Source organism: Protopterus annectens, chromosome 14.part0 (assembly GCF_019279795.1).
Source record: "Protopterus annectens isolate FY-2018-M chromosome 14.part0, PAN1.0, whole genome shotgun sequence".
Classification (NCBI taxonomy): Eukaryota; Metazoa; Chordata; order Ceratodontiformes; family Protopteridae; genus Protopterus; species Protopterus annectens.
This window is the reverse complement of record NC_056748.1, coordinates 654154178-654176756: the sequence shown is the minus strand read 5'-3', so window position 1 is coordinate 654176756 and position 22579 is coordinate 654154178. Positions and strand designations below refer to the sequence as shown.

At 36.1% G+C, this 22579-nt stretch overlaps 1 protein-coding gene across 7 annotated transcripts in view; it reads left to right on the top strand.

Annotated features, from left to right (window-relative positions):
- Positions 1-22579, top strand: part of ANK3 (ankyrin 3) — a 2432060-nt gene that overhangs the window by 1421764 nt on the left and 987717 nt on the right. For all 7 annotated transcript variants that reach the window (XM_044056400.1, XM_044056402.1, XM_044056401.1 and 4 more), the window contains 2 exons: positions 10078-10176; positions 13530-13727. In XM_044056400.1, the coding sequence (XP_043912335.1) occupies positions 10078-10176; positions 13530-13727 (297 nt within the window). The remainder of the gene's footprint in view (positions 1-10077; positions 10177-13529; positions 13728-22579) is intronic.

The window sequence follows — 22579 nt, the reverse complement described above, 5'->3', positions numbered from 1 at the left end:
CTTGTACCTGGCAAATTAAATCCACAAAATTTCCCATTAGCTGCAGAGTTAATCTGTTTCTTGACTTATTGCACTATTAGAACTGCTTGAAAAAAGAAAATCCAAGAAATTCCTCGATCATAAAAAATGCATATTTAATGTGTGCATGCTTCACTCCAACGTAAAACAATGCTTTTCTAAGTCTTCGTGCATGTTTCTTTATTTGGGCTGTAAAGTGGAGTGAAAGTTTGGGCTGAATAACTGTGTAAAAACTAAAGAAGTCTTATGTGTGTGTATTCCCCTCATTCAATAAAAGACAGCAAAGGTATAACAAACGTATTTCCAGCATGCCTAATTATAAAATACTGTGTCTTGATAATAGGAGTTTCAGAGGACTATAGCTCCCAAAGTTGTGAAATGCAAATGCGTATGGTCAGTCAGCTGTGTAATATAGCAATGTGTTTACAGATAGGCATGTGTGTGTGTGTGTGTGTGTGTGTGTATATATGAGCGTGTGTGTAAATTTAATTGCAAAACAGAAAGTAAAACCAAGGTTTTTTTGTAGTCTTCAGTCTTTCTTCTTGTTCTTTGATTGCTGGAGTGTGGGATGATGCTTCCAGGTCCGCTATTTGAGGCTTTCCCTCCCAACAAGAGTCCTGAGAAGGTGAGGAAGGAACTTTGTCCCAGTGACAATTTCTTTTCCAGCAGGATGCTAGCTGGGAACCCTTTTTTTCACAGATATTTCACACTGTGGACCCCATTCCACATTCCAGGATTATATTCACCTTCATTTAGATCTGTATGTGTTGCTTCTACATACAAAGAAACTGCTGGGAAGGGATTAGTAGGATTAAATGAAGTTCACGTATGTTTACGTATGTCCAGTTCAAGCAACTGGTATCGAAAAGTTTACACTTTCAAAAGCTACCAAGAGAGAGAAAAGGAGTTCTGAGATAGTTTTACATTTCTATCCCTCCTTGTGTGAACAAAACATAGTTGGTATGTTATTTATACATCTGAAAAAGTGTGTGTGTGTGTGTGTGTGTGTGTGTGCACAAACGCCATACACTTTTTCACAAGAAAACAGATAAAAAAGATAAGTAGTAGAAAACACCATTTAGCCAAAAAAAAAAGGAAACAGATTTATGACATTTGCAAGTTATGGATTTATATGTTTATATCTGTATCAATGATAACAAATACAATATTTTATAGCTGTAGTGTTCTGTTTAATGGACACACTGAAAATACGCTCAATTTGATGTCTGGTTGCATAATATTTTTGAGTTACTTTATCTTTACAATTTAGTCCTGATGTAGCAACAAATTACAAAGCAAACATTATCTTTGCAATTTAGTTCTGATGTAGCAACAAATTACAAATCTAACATATAATGCGTGTTGGGAGAGGGGCTTTAAGTATTGCTTTTTAACCTCACTTCAGTGTATTACAATATCGGATGTTGATTATACCTCGCAGCTGTATCAATTTTCACAGAATGTCCAGATTTTTGCAACATTTTTATCTGTTTTTGGAAAATTGTGATTTTCTGGTAAGTCATTGGTAAATCATTAAAGACTGAAGCCAGAAAATACTGACAGACATTTGAGTTTCAGAATTCATACTCTTCATAGAATTAATACTAACACAAAACCTGTCATTCTATCAACTTTTTAAGTTTGTAAGAGCAATATTTAAAAATGTTCCCAGTTTAATGGCCTTTGCCCCCACCACCCCCAATTATGTATGGCTTTGTCCAGATTTCTTGGTCTGAGAGGCATGGATGTTGTTGTTATAGTCATACATCTCAACTGTCCAGATGCATTTTTGCCTCATATTTTTGGTCTTTTCCTCATAAAATGTGTGGTTTTTCTGGCAAATCACTGAGGACTGAAGTCAGTAAATAATGACATACAAGTGAGTTTCAGACTTCATATCTTTCAGGAAATACATTAACAAAAAATCCTGTTGTTCAACCAACTTTCTAGATTTATAGGAGCAATATTTCAAATCGATCACTGTTTTTTGGACATTTCTCCCCCCTCCCCCCATTATTTTATGCTTTGCCAAAACTTTTGTGTTAAGAAGTTGAAAGGCATAGATATTGATGTGTCTTAATGTACTTCATTTATTGCAAGACAGTCATAAAAACAAAGATGGTAGTAACAAAGTTTATTAAAACGCTTCTGCCTTGCCCTTGCTAACTTAAGCTAAAGAATACAATGGAGTGAGAAGTGTAACTAAACGTGTCCCATCATATGAGACCCAATTTTCAGAGTGTAACTAAATGTGTACCATCATATGAGACCTAATTTTTAGAGTCTAACATATTGATCATCCTGAACTCAGTAATGTTAGATGGCACTCTTTCAAAGATGCAATGTAAATGCTTTGAAATCCTTTTGTAAAGAGTATGAAAATCCCTACAAGATGCATACATGCATTTTCTCAGATGTTAACATACTTGGAATGTACACTGTTTACAACATCAGGCAATGTTTCTTTGTGGACAGCAAATGCATTAATAAAACCTAAAAAGGCACAGGTGCAAAAGCAGAGAATGTAACATAGTGATGCAGTGGTGTTGTATTACTAATCATCAAATTAAGAAATTCCATGATTTAAATGTTAATGTACTGCCAGCTACGCCTTTAATTGCATATTTAGGAACTAGATCGTAGGCCCGATGTCAGTTGCAACTTGACTAGGGATAAGAGATGAGATTCTAAATCAAACATTTCTACCTAAATGCTCTTTGTTAAATAAGGTCACTCACTATTCATTCCAATCCAGTTTAATATGCATAATGAAGGCAAATGCCTGTCTGCAAAGTGTCTGCACTCTAAAAGCCAGGATGCACTACATGGACAATGCATTATCCCCACGCCACCACCAAAACACCTTCCAGTAAGGTGAAAATAGATGACAGGAAAATTTTGGGTAATGAGCACTGAATGTCTGCTCTGTGCAAGTGATAGGCCTAAAATAATAGTATGAATGCATAGAAGTGCTGTCTAAACACAGACTGTTAAATAGTACATTTTAAAAAAGAAGCATTTTCTTGATTAGGCGTCATGTCATCCAACAGTGCTGGACATAATATCAGTGCATAATATGTTTTTTTGGTTGAATGGAGTCTATGGAGTTATGTAGCCCTGGCAAAAGTTTACTTTTGTCTTGTTTATTACTCTGTGATGTCATTTTCAATTTAATGTCTGCAGATCCTTTATTATTTATTACTCTTAAAAGATGGAGTTGACCTATCAAAGGAATAGTTTAGCAAACCGAATAAGAAAAGATCACTTAAACACTCTTAATGTGGCTGTGGGGGAGGGACACCAACCCCCACAGATGGAGTCTCAGAGCAATGTGGGTATGGTTATTATGGATGCTATTGATTATTTGGGGAGGATGCTAAATTTATTATATCAGAGTGATATATATTTTTCTGTATCTAGAAACAAGGTCAGTATTTCTTATCAGAAAACTGACCTGATGTTGAATAATTTGTTAATGCAAAAAGTTATAGATATGGACACCTTTGTCTTTTTAACTAAGAAAAATCCAGGCATTCCCTCAATCCTTGGCATCCCTAAACTGCAGAAAAACATTGACAATTTAGCACTTTGGTTAATTGTATCAGCTAGTGTATCAAAAATGTACACACTGGCAGTGTGTATAGATAGAAAACTAAAACCACTTTTGGTATTACATCTGTGAGACCATTGACAAGCACATTACAGAAAATACTGTATTAAAAAGTTATTTTCATCTTTTATGTATAACAGCTTTTTTATTAAATGTTTAGCTCTAGCTTTTGTGTTGCATGCATACACTGTTTGGCAAGTTGATCCTTTATACAGTTGTTTCTTTTGAGCCTGTGTGACATATTACAAAACATTTGTTTTATTGAAAACCCACTAACAAAAGAAACCAACAAACACACCCCCAATAACCCCCTAAAACCTATTAACTTTATAATAACACGTAAAACTATGTACATCTTCAAATATTAATGTTTGATCCTCCTAATAGGAACAAATGTTTCAAATTGACAGCCACACTCATAGACTTTGAGTTCCTAAAAGAAAGGTTATCCATGCCCAGATGCATGGTGCAGCCTGTGCTTCTCCAAAGTATTGTCTGGTTTTGTCTTACCTTTATAGCTCTCCCAGCTGCGTAAACATTTCAATGCCTTCAGAGTACATTATCGCCTAGCCATTTCTCTTGAAGACATGAGGACCAGACACAGAATTGCTCCTAAGCATATGTTTAAATGCTATTAAAAAAAGCCTTATAATATTAAGTATTCTTATTCATTTACTTGCCTTCTCTTAAAACTTGTTACAAGATCAAGCTAAAGGCCTTAATCCAGTCATTCCCCTATGCAAGAATGAGAAAAATCACATGGATTTTTCATTTGTTGTGCTCTTTTATCCAGACTTTTTGTTCTTTTTTTTTTTTTTTTTACATTGCAGTGTCTACATTTCTTAAAACTGAACAATGAGAAAGAGAGAAAAAGGGAGAAAGAAAAAAATAAAAAAAAAAACAGGAGCATCTGTTTATGTTAGTATCCTCATTATACTTAAAAATAACTGGGAAAAGTAACTGGAAAAACTTTACTTTATAGCATGCAAAAAAAATCATGCACTATAAAAATAGAACCATTAAGAAAAAATGTTTTACTTACACTTTACTTTCTTCCTCCTCTTTCCCCCTCTCTTAAGTATGTTTCCAAATATTAATGACATAAAGTAGGGTATACGCTTTAGAGTCCCTTAGAAGTCCAACAAAGTCCAAAAATTCCAATATTTCCAGATGTTCATGTTCTATCCTGTTAACAAATATAATTATTGCTTTTTAATTCCACATTTTCCAATTTCCAGGTTACTGGTTATATTCCTGTTCACCTTCATCTCCTAAATCCTGTCTCTTCTTCATTTCCAATGTAATGTTGATTCTTCTACTTGACCGTTGTGCTTTTTTCCTTTGAAACACTAGAAATGGTTTCATTTGCACAGTCTCTCTGTGTTCTTTTTTATCAAAAGAACAAGAAGAATCTCCTTTTGTTTCACAGCTCACTTTTTTGTTGGACAGACTTTTATATTTCCTCCTTAGCATGCACTTCATCAAAAATGATTTTATCCCTACATGGAAGAATAATTTGAAGATAGCTGGGTACAGAAGTTTGAATCTCATGCCTGCTTTTCGACATTCCATGAATAGTGGAATAAATGTACTCCTCTTCTGCCTGGTATACAATGAGTAATCATTCTCCACAAACACTTTTGCTTTGTCCTTCTACCACAGTTTTGTCAGAATCAACTCCTTCTACTGGTAGGATTGCATCTTTGCTATAAAAGGTCTAGGTTGCTTTCTCATAGCCAGGTTTGGAACATACACATAATGTGCCCTTTCAGTTTATTCCCACTATGGAATACCAGTCCATTTGCTTATTTGTGGTTTCATAAAATTAATACAGTTTGTTCCTTCCAGCTTCTCTAATACAGCAGAAAATCTCAGGTTTTCCCAATGTGTTCTTTCCTCTAATTGTATTATTTTCTGAAAAATCTTTTTTAGACAGTTTCATATTCAGCCAGCCTTTTCTTCATTTCAGCCTCTGATTTTTGCAGTTTTATCACCTCGTCTGAATATCTCTTTAAAGCTTCTTCTATTTTTTCCAGCCTTTTATTGTTTGAGTTAATATACTCCATTAGTGTTTCATTTATTTTAATCAGGTCTGTGTGCGGTTATCTTATACTTTCCTCTAGGCTACTGGAATTCATGTCTGGATCTTGCACTACTTTTTAATGAACAGCTGCAGTACTTTTCACAATGAGTGTTTTTTCCTCACCTTTTGTAGCTGATTTTCTTTCAGGTCCTCTGTATTTCTTTATTCCTGGCATCTAGGCAGTGTACTTACTAGCTAGTTACTGAAATTTGCCCAGAAGTATAAATCTACTGGTTTTCTCTGCAAAGTTTCTGTTTTCACACTGGGAGAGCTATAATTAAGCTGTTACTCAGTGTGCAGCCATCTTGGAAGTCTGGTAATGATCCTAGTATTGCTATCCTTTTTATTTTGTTAGTGAGTTGTGAATCCATTTTATAATATATTGGTATGTTTTAAGGAAATTTAATGTTGTAAATCTGACTTGCTGCGACAGTTTAGTGAATGCTTTTACCAGATTAAAGTACACAGCTACTTTGGTCGATTTTTACTTAGTCATAGAAGATGACCAGATTAATTGCCATTGCATAGCCACTTATAAAATCATGTTGGGATGCATCAGTAAACTCATGATAAATGTTCTGTTGAACTAATTTGTTTAGGAGGCATGTTTTGAAACATTTCCTCAAGAAAGAGATCAAGTTAATTGGTTTGTAATTTGATGCTGAACATGTATCAGCACTCTTATGAATGGGAACAGATGAATATGTCTTCCCCATTGATGGTACATAATCATATTGTAGAAAATTAGGTTTAGACAGGGCCCATGTTGCTGGTTATTTTAACAGATTTCAAGTATTTCTTATTTCATGTCATTCAGAGAAAATGATATTCATGTTTGAATCAAGCTGAGAATGTTATTCACAAGACTGGCCAGAAATAAGAGGTGGTTCCACAAATGGTATAGAAAAAGGACAATATGCTAGTAGCCCTCGTTGTAACAGAGATTTGAAACTCTGAACAGCATCTGCATAAGATAACAGAAATCTGGATGCAGCCAAGCCATGAGATGTAGGATGGAGCTGTGCATTGCAAGCAGCACAAAAAGTCACTGATTTACTTCATTTAAAGAAACCAGAATGTTTGAAGCATTTGTGATGAAGATTGTTGTGGGCAAATGTTCCAGAGAAGATAGGGATTTGTACATGTATGAACACAGGTACAGGTCCTGCAACACTGAAGAATTGTGTGTATATATGTGGTAGTTCAGATATACACGGATAAGGAGATTCAAAACAGGGGAGTGGTAAGGTGGTGCAAAATTTTGATATAACATAGGTTAGCATGTATCTGCCATATTGTAACCCTGTGCATTGTGGTTATGTCACTGCGTTCTTTCACTATTGTCTTGATTGGCGCTTCGTTTCTTTTGTGGCCATGTTGCATTTTCTTTTGCTGTTCTTGTTTAGTCATTCTCCATTTTGTGTATGTGCAGTATTTTGTATTTTTTTCTTTCAATTGTGACTAGGTTATCACTTGGAAAGGGATATTTTACTCCACACCATATTCCTGCTCTTAATGTATATATATGCATACATAGACCTAAATAATATGATCTGGGAGACAGGATGCAACATTTAGTCATTATCCAAGGAATGAAAGTTGTAGGATTGGGCATGAGAATTACAGAATGAGAACAAAAGGGCTGAGTAGTGGCAATGTTCAAATGAGGGTATTCTGCTGCATTAAGGGTTGACTGCAACCAGTGAATAAACAGTACAGATAGACCCAAGGATCTTCTCTGTTGTCTAAAGTCTATATTCTTTTGATACATTTAAAGTTCTCAGTGAGAGAGTGGCTAATACTTGATATGAGAAAGGATTCCATTAGCATTAGTCACTGGCAGTCCACTAATGAGATGTGTTGATGAGAAGAAGGACCTTATTAGCAATACTGATTGGTAGTTCATACATTAACTTCTTTGACAAAGCTTTGCAAATCAATAGTAAGTAAGAGGATCATCAGGAATAATTCTAGAGTGTTTATGCAACTGCACATACCTTGATGTGAATGTAAACTGGGAAGAGAGTGTAATGAGGGAAGACATAGAAGCCACTAAAATAAGTGACTATCCAGGGATGAAGTACACCAATGGGTGGGAAGGAAATTCAGTACATCCATTCAGGTCTATACTAGTCAGATGTACATCATGTAACAACAGTTAATATGTGAAATCTAGGACTTCATCAGCTAGAAAATCTCTGCAGGTAGAACCATGACATGTATTGGGCCAAAGGTTGTTTTGTATTTGTCAGGTTTAGATATTTTTTAGGTGCTGTGGCATGAAAATGAGTTATTCCCACTTGGCAGATTATCTTAGAATGAGCAGTGTATAGCTAGCATCCAATTTATTGTTAACATTCTGACTTTGCACTCATTGTCATGCAGAAGATAATATTGCAGTAGACAACAGGAGAGAATAATATAAAAAGGATGTACCTATTAAACTAAGCCATTACAGAAATGTACAGTGTAGTCCTCAAAAATGAAAGTAAGATGAAGCATTTTCCTATCTTATGTATAGCACAGCCATTTTTAAAGCAGTTCAATTAACTGTTGTTTTTGTAAGCCAGGTGCAGGTGCAGAAAAGCTAGGTGTGTGGATGAGAGGATTGGTTACTTGTAAGGCTGCCTTCTGCCTTAATAATATTGTTAATTATCCATTTAGAGTTTCAGCTAGAACATGTAGCTAAGTCTGGGCCACTGCTGTGGGTAGATGGATGGCTCTGATCCAAGGAGTAACCCTGCTGGATCTAACGCAAGGATATACTTGTAGTTTACTTTAGTAATTCAGAGAAGATGGCTTAACTTTTTTTACATTCATCCACCAATGATCTATCCTTACCCTGGGTCAACCATTTCATTCATAAGAAGTGAGAGCCTTCCGGCCCATTCATTCCCCTGGGAACAGCTGACCCTCCCCTTAACCATTTCCAGTGGTGGCTTATGATCACTACAGTGGGAAAACACGTAGGGTGTATGAGTGCCACCATATGTGTCAAAAGGCATTTTACTGCAGTATAGGCATTTTACTGCAGTATAGGCTTGCTATGTTCACTGCAGATGATAAAGTTGCAGTCTTCCAGGTGCCTACAATGCAATGAGCTGAGCTGCCAACTTCCCTCCATGGTGGGTGAGCTGGTGCCAGATATTTCCTCCCAACCTCCATCCATCAATGCCTCCACTGCCTGTGTCACCAATGGCTCCACTGCCTGTGTCACCAATGCCTCCACTGCCTGTGTCACCAGTGCCTCCACTGCCTGTGTCACCAATGCCTCCATTGCCTGTGTCACCAATGCCTCCACTGCCTGTGCCACCAATGCCTCCACTGCCTGTGCCACCAATGGCTCCTCTGCCTGTGCCACCAGTAGGCTTCATTGGCTGTTCCACTAACTGAACATCTGCAGCACAGTCAGACCTACATTACTTTATGTCATGGGACTGGTCTAGAAGATGGCTTGTGTTATTAACACTATTATGTCATCTTACCGTTAGGTCTGGTATGTATCTCATCAAGGAAGGAGCTCCATGATGGACTTTATCTGAAGATAAACACAAATGTTTTTTCAAAGCATTTTCTCTTTTGTGAACTGCAAGATGTCTGTTAATTTATATATTGGTTGAACACGAGAAGAACCTGTACTTTGTAGATGAGTTATTTTTGGGGTAATTCTGATGTACAGCCACTAGCCATTAAATTTTTATTATAGTATTAAGCAACAGCCAGCAGTGTTTTGTGATGTGTATACATAGGTATTTGGCGCATATTTTGTGTTACTCTACATATAGCATTGTAAGTGTCATGTCAAGTTCGCCAGCAGTTCTAGAAATATTAAGGTGACTGTAACTGCTGAACTGTTGTCACTCTTACAAAGAAATTTAACAGTGAGTGTTGTGTTGTCTTCTGTTGCCATGTTCTTGTAAATCAGTGGGAGAGGAAGATCAGTAGATGTCTATTTAGAAAAAAAAAAACATTTCTTTGACATCACATCATTTCTTTAGGCAGAATTCACCAACAGTGTAAAAAATCAGTCTGAAAATGTAATAAGGAAATGCTTTTAATGTGTGCTATTATGTTTTGTTGTCTATGCTGCAACTAACTCTTTAATTATGGGCTCAGTATATAGTACAGAAAGCCTCATAGACAATAGTGTTTTACTGTAAAAATTGGCTGCATTACTGAATACAAATTTAAAAAGATATTCATGTTGTACAAGAAATGCAGCTCTCTTAAAAGGGTGGGATATAATTCACTTGCAGACCAGAATGCATATGAAATATGATGAGTGATCATTAGTGTAAACTTTCTTGGGATTGGAAATTTTACACAATCTGGTAAGTTTTAGTATGTCTTTGTCTCTGTGTTTCAGAGAGGAGAAACAGCACTGCACATGGCTGCTAGGGCCGGCCAAGCAGATGTTGTTCGACAACTTGTACAGAACGGAGCTCAGGTAGAAGCAAAAGCCAAGGTAAAGTTCCTGTAAAAAATCATTTACATTTTCCTAAATAAAAGTTGAATGAGTTGTTAGCTTTAACCTATATGTTGATGCATTAATAAAGGATATTATGGAATATGCTTTTCACTAGGAAGTATGGATTGCAATAATATCTCTGTCACAGTAGTAGGATTGCTTTAAATCTCAGAACACCCATCTCCAATATGGGTTCAGTACCTTTTCTGTAAAATCCAAAAACGTGAGCTTTACCGAAATGATATGATGGGCAGCTGTTTTTACAGCATCTAGTTGGGTCAAGCAGTGAAGTAGTGAGTTGCATGTCGACATTTCTGCTTCTCCATGACTCTTGGTCTGTAGATTCCCAACAATATTAGGTGGGTGGTTCTAAAGCTTGGTGCTATTTATGCTCAATGTCTTTACTGTATGAGTGTTTATTGCTGTGATGTTTAATGTTAATTGTTCTTCACCTTTTTTTTTTTTTTTTTTGTCCATTAAGCGCTTTAAATATCTGTGCAAATGTTATGTTGTGGTATTCCATTTTATGCTATTTTTTGTCACTGTTTGTATTTGCAATGTAATTAATCTTAGAAAACTCTAAACCAAAACGAAATTCACATATATGTAGGATATGCAGCTGCAAAGGTAAATTGCAGCTCCTTATAGCTACTTAAATCCTCTGTCTGTATCAGACTATTGAGATAAGGTTAATATGGTGCTCTGTAAATAAATGGTATAGCACAATTTAGTAACTCGTGTCTATTGGTACATTTATTTTGACTAGCTTATCCTTGTATTTATATCCCACTGCTTTATCTGTTTGGTGAATGAAAATATTCATAAAATGTATCCACTTTGTTTCTAAATAATAAATAAAATGCATATCTTTCTTATGTGAAATGGAAAAAGCTAACATGAAACAACACTTTATGACTGACTTATGTAATAATTTGCTTAGAGTGTTTTAACTCTGAAATTTATGTAACAGACATAGCATGTTTATTTGAAATGTGTGGTGTTTTATTGCATGTACTTGACATTTAAAGTTAGTTGGATTAACTCTTCTTTAACAAAAATCACATTGTACTATGAAATGCAGACTATTTAATTGATAAAACTTGCATACTACATGACATACAGTTATTTTTTGCATGCACATCTGGGTTTGATGAAATTAGCCAGAAGTCCATTAACAATGCACCTTATTGAGCATGGGATTTTGCTACACAAATTCACTGTTTATATAGAATTATTCACTGAATGTAAATATTGGGGCATATTATGCTAGTTGGGCAGACTACTGCCACAGGAGGAAGTGCATGGGGGTGAATCTACCTTTTGGAGTTTTTTCCAAACATAATGTACTGGAAAAATTCCTTTTGATAAATAGCAATTGTGGATGTGTTGCAGACTCATCAACTAAGAATAACAGAGTCAGGACCTTGGGCCAGTATGGATAATAAGGAAATGTGCAGCCCATCTGTTCAAATTACATACTTCAATAAACAGTTCACAGACTTATCTGTATGTTCATTCGGCATGTTATGGCCACACACAGTCCATGAATGCTCATTATGGGTCCAATGTTACCTTCTAGAGTTTGGAAATGTTCCTTAACTGTTTTCCTGCTGTATGACTGACAAGCTCACATCCTTTCATGTGCTTCACTGGCATACACACAAACACACACACACACACACATATATATATATATATATATATATATATATATATATATATATATATATATATAAAGTTCCCCTTCATAATCGCACAATACTGAAATCTCGAATTAAAATTTTTCTCAACCATAAAAGTGAATTTTTAAAATGTCGAAAATGCATGATTGCGAATTCGAATATTTTGAATTTGTGATTATGGCTTTACGTTACATGACGTGCTGTTTGGTTTGGATGTTGCTCAGCGTAGTGTATGGATTTACATGGAATCTAAGGTAAGTGAGTGTTTTGTAAGGGTTTTGGGTGGGAGTTTGAGTGTATGTGAGATTGTTTGTAAGTTGTATGTGTGGGTTAGGGTAGGAAGGTGAACGTATGAGTGTGTAATTGTTGGATGTGTTGGTCTTTGTCTATGTGTGATGTGTGTGTGTGTGCGCGCTGTTTGTATGATCTCAGAGTTAGTATATATAAGTGGGGGGGTGTGGGGGAGCAGGGGGGTTTGCCCCCCCTTTTTATGTGTAGTGTAGGTATGTGGATGCATGGTGTTTTGTTTTTGTGTGTTTAGTTGTTTTCTAGTGTGGGTGTTGTGGTTTGTGTGTGGTGTGGTGTATGCTGTGGGTTCGGGATTTGTAGTTTCGGGATTCTGAAGGTTCGGTGTTTGAAGGTTTTGCCATTATGGTTACAAAATACTGAAATTCGAGATTTCAGTATTTCGCGATTATGAAGGGGAACCATATATATATATATATATATATATATATATATATATATGCACACACACACACACACACACACACACACAGATATATATATATATATATATATATATATAAAGCATGTCCTAATAAAATGTACTTGACCCCCCCCCTCATTCTCTGCTCTTTAAGAGTAAAAGAATATGACTTGTAGTCTAGTATTTACTCTTAGCCATTGTATGATCCACAGTAAAGAAACAAAGTACTTTTCCATAAGATATAAAGTATAACATTCCTTTTTCTCTGTCTCCCCACTTCCCAGGGGATAAATACAGCAATTTGGTGTGTTGTGGTACTCTAGGATCACAAAGTTCCATCCCCTCCCTGCCAAGAGAATCCTCCTAAAACTCTACAGTTAGCCCCAGGCTGCACTTGCATCACTACATCATTTATTACAAATGTGTCAAGATGGGGGAGGAGGTGGAACAGACTACTGTGACAGTGCTGAATTCCCTAAGAAAAACAGGTTAGGACCTTTCTTCTTATTTCCCTAGGATTTTTCTCTTTCATTATTAGCATACCCTGAACTTATCTTTATCAGCTGACACTTGTGCATTGCATTGCATTGTGGGTAAATGCAGTATTGCTTTTCCTGATTTGCATTACAGCATCTTGGCACATTGTATTGCAGCATGACTGTGACATTGTGAAGCTTTATGAATATATATGACTCCCTAGCACATTTTTATGTGAAGTCTGCATTTACAAATGTTCTGCTGCACTCATGCTTCAAGCCCACCTGCAATGTGCATTAAACAATGTGTTAATAAGTGTATTTAACATCTATGGGCATTTCAGCATGGTAACATAGCACACTGTATTTCCCATTCATGAGCATAAATTATTCAGTAGTCTTACTTGTAGAATTTAGACTTATTTTTCATGTAACTGTCTTCCCAAGGTTTGATTTATTTGTCTTTATTTTTATCACTTTTAGGATAACCAGACACCATTGCATATAGCTGCACGCTTAGGAAAAGCTGAGATTGTGCAACAGCTACTGAAACAGGGAGCCTCCCCAGATGCTGCCACAACATCTGGATATACACCACTGCATCTAGCTGCACGTGAGGGACATGAAGATGTTGCCTTGGTTCTTCTAGACCATGGGGCATGTCTGTCCACTGTGACAAAGGTGAGGGACATTTCTGCTAAACTGTGATACCAACTGTACTTTTGTTTAATTTCTGCTACAGGCATTGAATTTTGGAATTTATTTTAAGAAAGCTTTCAAAAATAGTAGCAAGTTTGGTAATATTTTGCCAATCAGAAGTGGTGATGTTTTTTTACTACCTTTATTGTTTGTGTTTTGCTGCTTGATTAAATCCTTTATTTAAATTACAGTTTATATTTTCTATTGAGGGGCTTGTAAAGTCCATTCATATTTATACTGAATTCTCTCTGTGTGATTTATGCTTAAGGTCATGTCTTTTACAGATAACCTCATTTAAGCAATTTATTTTACTGTAAAGCCGTCAAGGAGTTTGTGTTAGATTATAGTAATGTAGTTAAGTTGTAGCTGTAAAAATATAAATCAGTTTGTAATGACTATAACACTGTGCTTATGCAAGCAAAATAAAGGCAATTAGAGAATTAGAGAATTAAATCAAGGGGAGTTTTAGCAGACTGCGAGACTATCCAAACAAAAAATACTTTGATAGATTCCAGTAAGCACCTGAAAAAGTTTAGAGGCGCTAATCTGTATAAATTAAAAGCAGATTTGGATCTCTAAAGAAATAGAGGCCAAATAACAACTAATAGTGTTCTTTCCCCAAAGACGTATAATATTTTGTTGTCTCCCACAGTGCACACTCTTTAATGAAGGAATGGAGTTGCATGGAATAATAACTTGACTTCTTTATATTAGAAGATGGGTACATCTGATTGTAGTAACGAACATGGAGAGATACCTTGAGACATAGTATTTAATGTGAATGAATTGTTTGTTTAGCACAGTTAATTTGTAGATATGAAACACAATCGTGTCCTAGTAAATGAGAACTTGTTAAGGTGAAATAGGTAATTCTCCCACACAATTCTTTTAGAGTAAATACAATTGCAGTCATTATTTCATTTTTTGGGAATACTTCATTGTGATAAGCAAGGGATGTTTTGATTTCAAGACAGACTCATATGTCTTTCAGTTTGTCAACTATGTTAGAATAATTCTCTCCTGACATAATCAGAGATTTGCGGACTCACTTTGAGGTGTATTACGATCAGTTTAAGAAAATAAATTTGACCACCTTCGTGTTGCTGGCATGCAGCACTACTTTGAAGTTTTTCAAATTGTGGTTGATGGAGTATGACGATTCTGGATTCTAGGTCTCTTGCATTATTAAATGTACAGAAACAGAGGTTTTGGTTGTAGATGTCATTAGGGAAGTAAACAGCAATCACCAATTACACAGAGATTATTTAACAATGATGAAGAGTATTTCTTGGAGCTTCACCAGTTTTAATGGACTACTGCTTCTTCCTCTAACAGCAGTTGGCAAAAAGGTTAAGCTGGGACTGATGGCATCTTTTTTTCTGCTGTTTTTCAGGGAAGTAATGTGTATATATATCTTATTGTAAATCCAGTCCAGATAAAATAGTTCATGTTGAACACTGAATTTTAGAAAATGAGCTAAGTTGTAGTGCATCACAGTTTAGTGTGATGAGTGTGCAGTGTGTCTGGTAGTTGGAGTCATAAATGGCAATCATGTGGCTCTTCTGTAACATACTCCTGCTGTTGTGATCATAAATCATGCTGTTGGTAATTATTATATTGGCTGGTGGACATGTAAATCTATGTGGAATTTCATCCCATCTCTCGATTGGAATAGTTAGCCAAAGTTCACTTGACATGCACAGAATATCTTGATTGTAGCAAGCAGTAAGTGAGGACCTTCAGATAACACAGAGCACATCTGATTGTGGGGGCCAAATTGTCCTGTAATGCAGTGAACTTTCTCCCCAGCACTACAGGAAAAATACTCATGTAGTCTATCAGTCTGTGATATTGTTATAAGCTGTACAGGTATAGCTGTAGGTTTTTCAAAGTCTTGGCTGTCTCATTATCCATGTCTGTGGAGAATTGTTAATTTGCATGTTTTATGACATAAGGGATCCTGTAGTATGTAAATTAGCAGATATGTATATGGGGTCTCCACGTCTGTGGTATGTAGTTCTTTTGTTTAGCACTGTAGTAGATAGATTTCAGCATATGGTGTTGCACAGCCATGTTCAGCTGAGCACAACATTCTGTTTCTTGGGCCATGTACTTTCATTTGTCTGCACTAACATTCCCACAATTCCAGCGTTCTCTCCTTGTTATACAATATGATTCACATGTTTGTGAATCCTGACTATAGCTGAAATACATTATTTGTATACTCTGCACTCCTGGACTCCTCCAGCTACACTGGAGTATATGCAACGACCTATGTGTGTTATAAAATCCTGTGTTGTGCATGGAGCACAGTGATAAAGCTCTGATATCTAGAAAAAGACAAACCAGATAGCTCTTTTAGCTTTTGTAGTGTGAGAACTGGTCTTAACAAATGTTAAGCACCTCCTGCTTCAGTTGTTAAGATTAGCCTTGCACAAGGCAGTTAAACCTGCCGGTACTGGCCAGCAAATGACAGTGGCAGAATAAAATCAGATTTATTTCTGGCTTCTGTCTGTGTTGGTAATGTGTCCCTTACTTTTTTGTAACTTAACAGAATGTCTTGCGCTGTCTTTCTGACAGAACTTGCTAAGTGCTTTATGACTTTGAAAGCCAGCAAAACACCTATTTTTTTTTTGTTTGTTTTTTGGGGTTTTTATTTGTAACTAGTAGCTCCATCCACTACAAAGAATTATGGCTGGGCCTCCGTTTATAACCATTTATTATGTGTTTTCAACATGAATGCCAACAATCACCTTTTGAGTTTTACTCTCAAGGTGAACTTCTTGCCAGCTATGACTCAAACTTATAGTATGCTGGTTACAGTCAATGAATTGCGCATTAATACTATATATAGCGTGCAGGGCTGTGGTATATGGGTTTGTCCTTATACCCAACCCTACACAGTTTTGTACTACATATATGAACACTGCTCATCACCTAAGACCATATTGAAATTCTGTTGTAAACACTTTTTATTCTGTAGGTCTAGCAGTTATTATAATCTAACAATTACAGACATTATTTTAATCAATTAATTAAATTTTATATTTCAAGTACAGAGAACCTGTCAGATGAAATTCTGTACTTAAATCTATATGATCATCTAACATTTAGTGCTATTCCTTATCTGCTGGAAACTGTTCATTAGATTTAGGTTGCCATTTAATGCTGTGCAGATAAAGCCCCATTATCAGAGTTTTATATGCAACATTAAATTTTATGAATATCATCCAGATGTGATATCCAGTATACAATAATGGATATATCATCCAGATGTTATATCCAGCATACAATAATGGATATATCATCCAGATGTTATATCCAGTATACAATAATGGATTTATCATCCAGATGTTATATCCAGCATACAATAATGGATATATCATCCAGATGTTATATCCAGTATATAATAATGGATATATCATCCAGATGTTATATTGAGCATACAATAATGGTCTAAAAGTGAGATAGTTACTAGTCTTAGTATTGCTCCTCCATAGCTTATTCACTCTTTAAAAATTAGTCTCTGGAAACAATGCATAAAATTAAAATCTCATTTTCATGTTATTTTTATTTAAACCTTTAAATATTTGAATTCTTGTGTCCCAAATATCACATAATTAAACATACATACAGTGAACTTAAAAGAAAATCTGTCTACAAAATGTATTTCTTTAAATTTATTAAAATGTATCATCTTAAATGTAATGACAGGTTATGTGTATTTGGAAATAAAATATTTATATAACATAATTAATTTTGAAATATAAACTTGTTTTTATAAAGGAAAATTAACCATGCTGAATACTAATTGCTTGCTAAGAGTACCCCCAGCACAAAATCCTTATAGCTGACAGCTTGTATAACTGTAACCCAGTACAAAGTCCTTGTAGATGACAGTTTTTGTATAACAGTACCCCAGCACAAAGTCCTTGTAGCTGACAGCTTGTATAACAGTATCTCATCACAAAGTCCTTATAGCTGACAGCTTGTATAACAACAGTATCCCAGTACAAAATCATTGTAGCTGACAGCTTGTATAACAGTACCCCAGCAAAAAGTGCTTGTAGATGACAGCTTGAGTACAATTATAGTGAAAATACTTGTACCCTAGCTTGTCAGTTTATGAACAAATACAACACACATTAAACTTTCATAAATGCATTTTTTTTCATAGGGAGGCTGACCACCCATGTCACACTCAATGGTCACTGTTTATCTATCTGTCTGTATGTATATTTGCCCTCACACACACACATGCCTGTATATCACCTGCTTGAATACATTGTTAATTTTGCCTTTCCAAGTAGTCATTCAAATGTACTTTTGTCATAGATTGTCTGTAGTTTGGCTTGACTTTATTGCTGTCTGACAAGGGCCAATTCAAGGACATCATCTCTGGTTTTCCCAAATATCAAGATCTTAAGGTCTTTCCTTATTGAGCCCATTTCAGTCTGTTGTCTTTCTCACTGGCATCAAAATCAGTTATTCTCCCATTTCCTGAAGGGATTGCTTTTCCCTATAGTTGCTTACTGTCATGCAGTTTTCTTTCCTTGATTTTGCAGTATTACGGATTAGTTTACTTTAGTAAAAGTTGATTTTTTAGATTTACTGAATATTTCATAAATGTGCTCGCAGGCATAAAATTGCCACACAGGATGAGCAGAATAAACATGCCTGTCTAAATATATTGTTTGGTGTCTGCACATTATTCTGAGGACTGTCTGAAAGTGCAAGTTATATATTCCTTCATTGGCTTCATAAGATACAGAGGGAACATTTACAGAAACTTGCAGCTGAAGAAGAAGAAAAGTTCTGCATCCTTTCAGATGAAGACAATCACATTCTCATTTGAAGTTCTTGGAGGTTCCTAATGAGAAGGACTGAAATGCTTCTGCAGAATAATGCAAGTGTCCTGTGTGTTTGACATCATACCAGTAAAAACTCACCAAATGCGTCACTGGAATAGTCACCTTTAATTGATTTGCTAACAAAGGCATCTAGGGAGCTGCCCTTAACTTTGCCACTGAGACTGCATGCTTTCCATTGGCTGTAAGAGCCATATTTGCCGCTGTTGGGGGTAGTTGAGGTCATCCACCTGGTCAAACACTACTGTGCTGACACAGTCTTCTACTGGGGCTTTATCTCCAGATAAGAGGGGTTGGTTGTTGTCTCTGTTGTCAATGATAATATTGTCAAGTGCTGTGTCATTGGCAGTGGGATTGTTGCTGCTATCAAGGATACTGTTGTCAGTGTCAGCAGTAGTGATACTGGTGATGACATCAAAAGCAGTGGTACTGCAGTCTTGCTTTTTCTCAGGAGGAATAGCAGGTTTGTCTGCCTACATTGCTTTATAGATTCAGTTTCTATTCCAACAGAGTTTTATCAGCTCACAGTTACCCTGATTACCTTAGCAGTTAAGCTGTCACACAGGATGTACTGCAACTTTTGGTTTGGAAGGATGTTTCTGGTTCACTCTCCTGAGTTGTCGATCACTGTGCTGTTGGAGGGTGGAGGAATATGAGTCTTAGAAGAACATGGTGAATATTTACCATACCTTAAAATGAAATAATTTCTTAAGGATAACAAATTAGGTCACACCTTCTATTGTTCATTTGCCCTTTGGCATAAGTATACCTGCCACTGCTCCAAATAATCCTTCATTTGAGAACCCATTCTAAAAGGTTGATACCTTTGTAGTTTTTCAAGAGTAAGTGATTACAAAATATAATAATGTGATGGTAGAATATTTAGGCTGGCCAGAACCTCCACTGAATTTTTCACTGCCACTTTTACAAGTTATTACTAGCTATTCCTTCTACCATTGTGTCCACCTGGAAACACCCTGACCACATGCATGCAAAGCTACACCATATATATGTTACGTACCTTCCTGCTTTGGAACACTTCTTTTTTTGACCAGCAGGTTTTGGCCACCTCTGTTGTGACCTTGGTTGTACATCAGAATCAGAAGACCCCCCACCAATACTTTAGTGATCATCTAAGGTAAATGATTCCAGAGGCTTGTTTTGTGTAGAAAGAAATGTTACACGCTATCCAGTCTTGGTTTCTACTTTGGCAGTTATAATTAACACTTGACACAACTTCAGAATGAGCATTGATATCCATTTTCCGGTAAACCAAACTCTGAGATGAAGACTTAGCTTTACAGTAGTCTGGACAAGTATATGGAAAGCACATACTTGGTGTTTCTCATAAGTGTCTTTGATATAGAGGACACACACTGGTCAGTAGTGCTCTTTTCAGGTGATGACACAGTGATGTAGCTTTGCTGCATCTCTTGGGACTCCTCCTGAAGTTTAGCAAATATATCTTAATTCCTCCTATGCTGGCTCAGTCCTGTTACATGTAGGTCTGGGAGGTCATATGTCACCTGGCAGAGAGTGGGGTTGCTTCTCTTCACCACTTTTACAAAACCAAGCCTTTTGTCCATGCAATCTAATTGTTTGATTTAGTTAGAGGAGGGGCAGAAGGCTTTCTTTTATATGTTTTGAAATTAATTTAGCTGGTCATCTTCATGAAAGTGTCATAAAAAAATTCAGGTGCCTCTACTGTCTTAACCTTTATCTGCCACCTCATCAAAAAGAAAGTCCTGGAAAACATTATTCCTTTTAACCTTTACCTTGGTCATTTGAATTTTGGAATGCCAGGCCATATAGTTATGTTTCAGAACTATCAAGTTTCTTTTAATCTAGTGTCTACTTCTCTGTGGTTGTAAACCTTTATCAAACCATCTTATATGCATGTTGCTTCCCAGGACTGTCGAACCATATAATTTTCTTTTTAATAAACTGCCTCTTAATTGCACATTGACCTATTTTGTCAATGGAACACTGCCTTATCAAGCTGGTGAATAAGTTTATATTTTCTTTTCTACTTGGGGAGAAAGAGAGAGAAAGGAAATATCTCACTAAGCAATCTGTAGTATCCTGATTGTGTGTGTGTGTGTGTGTGTGTGTGTGTGTGTGTGTGTGTGTGTGTGTGTGTGTGTGTGTGTGTGTGTGTGTGTGTGTGTACACAAGTACAACCACTTTTCTGTGTGAGCATCCAGGTAGGCAGATTTCTTCTGACCAATGTTGAAGCCCCTTTTGCAGAGTACCAGCTATATCCACTGCCTAATGTTGTGGGTTCCCTGTCCAGGTGACCTGTGATAATGCAGCCTCAACTAATAACCATACCATTGCCAAAACACTATTAGCTAGCCTTATATTCGACATGTAGACCAGGCTTCATTAAGCCTGCCTTTTTTGCCCTTCTTTCCTACCATCCCCTACCCACATTTTTGTTTTTCAGGACTCATACATAGGTGAAGGCTCTTTTTATTCCAGTCCATGTAATATAGTTAATTTATGCAAAGGCTTGCAGTAGTCCCACTATTTACATGAACTAAATTTAAAGGGTTATGAACCCACCACCCTCCACTCACATCAGTGATGGGTTTAGCCATGACCTCTTCTGGCTTTGCTCTTTCTCTTTATGGACTGAGTAGGTTGTCCACCTCCTTTAATTAATGTTGACTTTATGAAAGACTGACAATTGATAGAAGTAGATTCACTAAGTAAAAGCTTTAGAGCTTTGGTAATTGAGAACATCCTCTTATGATATGAAACAAATAGTAAAAATTCTTCTGACTGCAATCCATGAACACCTGAAGTTAGAGCAAGTTTATACGTAACTAAACTAATTTTCCTTCACTTAACTCTAACTCCAAGGCAGCCACCTATATATAAATATCATTTAAGTTTTAATTTCTGGTTTCCTTATCTGTGTCTTTTCCTGAAATTTCTCTGATGTCCTTTTTGTAAAATCTGTTCTTTTGTTTCACCCATCTGGTACTTTATATAGACAGCTTTAGACTGAGACTGGACACTGATGAGACAAGAAATAGCTTATATCTAAGATATCTACAGCCTAATTACAAAAAAAAAAAAAAAAAGCTGTTAGGTCCCTCATTGTAGCTGTAAGACCCATTAAAACTTAAGACATAAATGTAGGCAGATACTACGTTACCAGTCTTTTTAAATATGAGCTAGTATTCACAGAATGATTGGTTGACACCTCTGTTAGAAAAGTGATTTGGAACTACAATTCTGTGAATAAAAGCAAAAAAAAAAATTGCATTGTTTCAAGCTCAGTACTCAAATATACTTGAAAAGTCTTTTAAGTAGATGGCCCCACACAGACTCAGTCAGTGATACAGAGCAAGTGACACTCGCAAGACTTAAAGAAAGCAGGAGGTCACAGTAATCCCACTGTTGGTGAATGGAGAAATGTCATTCATGTAATCTTTGTAACATACAGAATGTATTGTGTGATGTTAAAAAAAACATCGACTAGAAAATTAAATTACATCAACATTTTGGACTACAACAAATCAGAAAAAGTACAAACTATTCTAATTATGTAGGGACATTACACCTGCAGAAAACATAGAGGTATGGTCAAAATATGTATGTTTCTCATTATTTTTTGGTTTAGGAGTTCAGTTGTTCTTTATATAATACTTTCTATTACTGTGCCACTGAAAACAATTGAGCAAATTGCATGGAAGGGAATATTTGGCTTGTTTTCATTATGAATATGAACAAAGAAGTTCACCATGTCCTCCTCAATGTTTTATCATGTAACTGTTTGCCACACCATGTATCATTTCATCATACACTAATTCCTTTTGATGATAACTTTTAAAGCCTACTTTAAAACTGTGATTCAGTCACATGGGTAACATAAGTAAGTTATTTTTTTTATCCTTTGAGCACTACTTTACCAAGCTTTAGATTCTTTTTATATTCAAACAAATGAAGACCTGTGAT